This window comes from Abramis brama (genome assembly GCF_963993115.1).
Source record: "Abramis brama genome assembly, chromosome: 12".
Lineage (NCBI taxonomy): Eukaryota > Metazoa > Chordata > Actinopteri > Cypriniformes > Leuciscidae > Abramis > Abramis brama.
The window spans coordinates 3,420,223-3,422,635 of record NC_139974.1 but is presented as its reverse complement, the minus strand read 5'-3'; the positions used below and the strand labels follow the sequence as shown (position 1 = coordinate 3,422,635).

Genomic DNA, 2,413 nt, shown 5'->3' with positions numbered 1-2,413 from the left:
TAATCCAGAACTCTGTATGTTCCAGTGTCAGTGACTGTAAACTCATTAATGGTCAGATTTCCATCTCGATCAGTCAGTCGATCACTGTTGACCCCGTGACCTCTTTCTCTCCACTTTATAGGCGTTGATCAACAGAACATTCATCTTTACTTTCTCTCCTTTCTGCACAGAGATCTCATCTGAGGAGGAACACAGACATTCATCATTATTATAATGATTATATATTATGCGGGACGTGTCTCATTCAGTGTCTCTGCATGCAGACCAACACTATTACTGAAGGAAATCTAGAACACTAAATAAAATAAAATAAATAAAAATAAACACTCAGTTTTGACTTTACCATGAATATGAAGTTGGTACTTCCGCTCCACTTCTGTTTGAGAATGGATTCTCAGAATGTATTTCCCAGCGTCACTGAAGATCAGATCCTTGATGAAGACGTCACATGATCCTTCTTTAAACACTCGACCATTTTTACTCTTACATTTTCCTTTCTCACAAACAAGGATGTGTTTTGAGAATCTGCTTAAAACTATATCTGAAATGTCTCTGTCCTAAAATTCACACGACAGGGTGGCGTTTCCTCCTTTCTTCCCCGTCACAGATCGAGGGCTGGTTTCTGCAAACACACAGAAAAATATGATGCATTTTAAACACCATAGCTGTGTCCCAAAGTGAAGGCTGCGTCCTTCGAAGGCCGGATTTGAAGGCCGGATGGCCGTATTTGAAGGCCGATTGCGTCACCGCGGCGCGACGAAACGTCACAGCGGCGCGACGAAGGACGTCCCAATTCAAAGACTGCATCCTTTGAAGGGCGCATTTGAAGGCCGATTGCGTCACCGCGGGCGCGATGAAGGCTGTCCCAATTCAGTTCGGCATCCTCCGAAGGCCGTATTCGAAGGCCAGTTGCGTCATCACGGCGCGACGAAGGCTAAAAGCGACGCCAAATGCACCCTTCGTTTCCCAGTGAGAGGAAGGATACAAAAACGGATTTAGTGGCCTATCCTACCCTATCCTACCCCATAAGTCATTGCGCGCCGGTGACGACAGGATTTTCATTTGAAAAAATGGCGTCCTCGAGTTCGGTGGTGGAGGGAAAATTCACTTTTAAATGCAAGTATTATGTTTTCATTTACTTAAATAACTAGCGAAACCACAGTCAAAAGCCACACGTTTTTCTTTCTTATAAACTTCATCTTAACTCCTTAAGATGCGTTAGACGCAAAAGTTGTGCTAATTACTTTAATAACTTTCAGGGAGCAAGGAGCAGACTGCTCAATTTATTAAATTGCGGTCTGAAAATGACCATCTATTTACTGGGGCAAAAAACTCTGCCAGCGTGGCTTGGAGGTAAGACAACAGTTGTAAAATTTGCAGTAGTCTGTCTCACTTGTGTATTATAATAAATATCACTCACCCTAGAAAACCCATAACATTAAGAAAAGCAGTAGATGATGCACAATGGGTTTCACTTTTATGTGTTTTTGTAGTGTTGTCATGCAAGTTATGTCTACAAAGGTTTTAACCACATTTGAGTATCCAGAAATACGATTTCTAAACTATTTTCAATGCATGTCCTGATGTGTCATTTTTCAATGTTAACAATGCACTCATGTTAATATTTCATTTGCACCCCTGTGTTATAATGTTTCATAAGTGCCCTTTTCTGCTTTTTTAGAGCAATTCTGGAGAAAATGAGGCTGCAGGGGAAGGTAACCCCCATGCAGGCAAAGAAAAAGTGGGATAACTTAAAAACAAAATATAAAGTAAGAAAGTTAATACACACATCTTTGCTGAAATGAATTGTGCTGTTGTTGTTAACAAGCCATGGTTAATTTGCTCTGCCTTAGGATTGCAAGTGTCCTGGGACAGGAGAGGGAGTGGATGGGAAACCCACTGCTGAAACTTGGCCCTGGTTTGTCCTCATGGATGAGGTGTTGGGACAGAGGCATTCTGTCAATCCCCCTGTCCTCATCGCCTCAATCAAATAAACATTTTTTTTTTCCATTTTTGTGCATTATTTTTTTAAATAACTTGTTGGGATATGAAATAAAAAGGAATAGTTATTGACGGTGCTTATTTTTTTTAATGACAGGTGCAATTTGAAAACAAACAATATTTTGGAATAACATTTGGAAAAAATAAATAATTATATAGATAAATAACATTTTATAAATAATAAATAACCATTTACAACATAACTTGTATATCATCTGACAACAATGTAAATGAACAGTACATAAAATGAGGTTTCAGCTGAGCAGGGAGACCCTGGTGGAGCTGCTGGACCCGGGTGGGCTCCACAATAGAGACCCTGGTAAGGCCTCTCTGCCGGTGGGTGGGGCATCATCTAGGATTGTCTCCAGAGTGTTTGACTGCATAATTCCCACTGTCCACTGCATTGTCTAAC

General features: G+C 40.7%; 1 protein-coding gene across 1 annotated transcript; it reads left to right on the top strand.

Annotated features, from left to right (window-relative positions):
- Positions 1-774: 774 nt before the first annotated feature.
- On the top strand, positions 775-2,071 carry LOC311094012 (uncharacterized protein). The gene is made up of 4 exons (XM_084131756.1): positions 775-1,116; positions 1,260-1,353; positions 1,682-1,769; positions 1,854-2,071. Exons 1-4 carry the CDS (start codon positions 951-953, stop codon positions 1,992-1,994), a joined length of 489 nt encoding a protein of 162 aa, XP_083987882.1. The 5' UTR covers positions 775-950; the 3' UTR covers positions 1,995-2,071.
- The last annotated feature ends 342 nt before the right edge of the window (positions 2,072-2,413 follow it).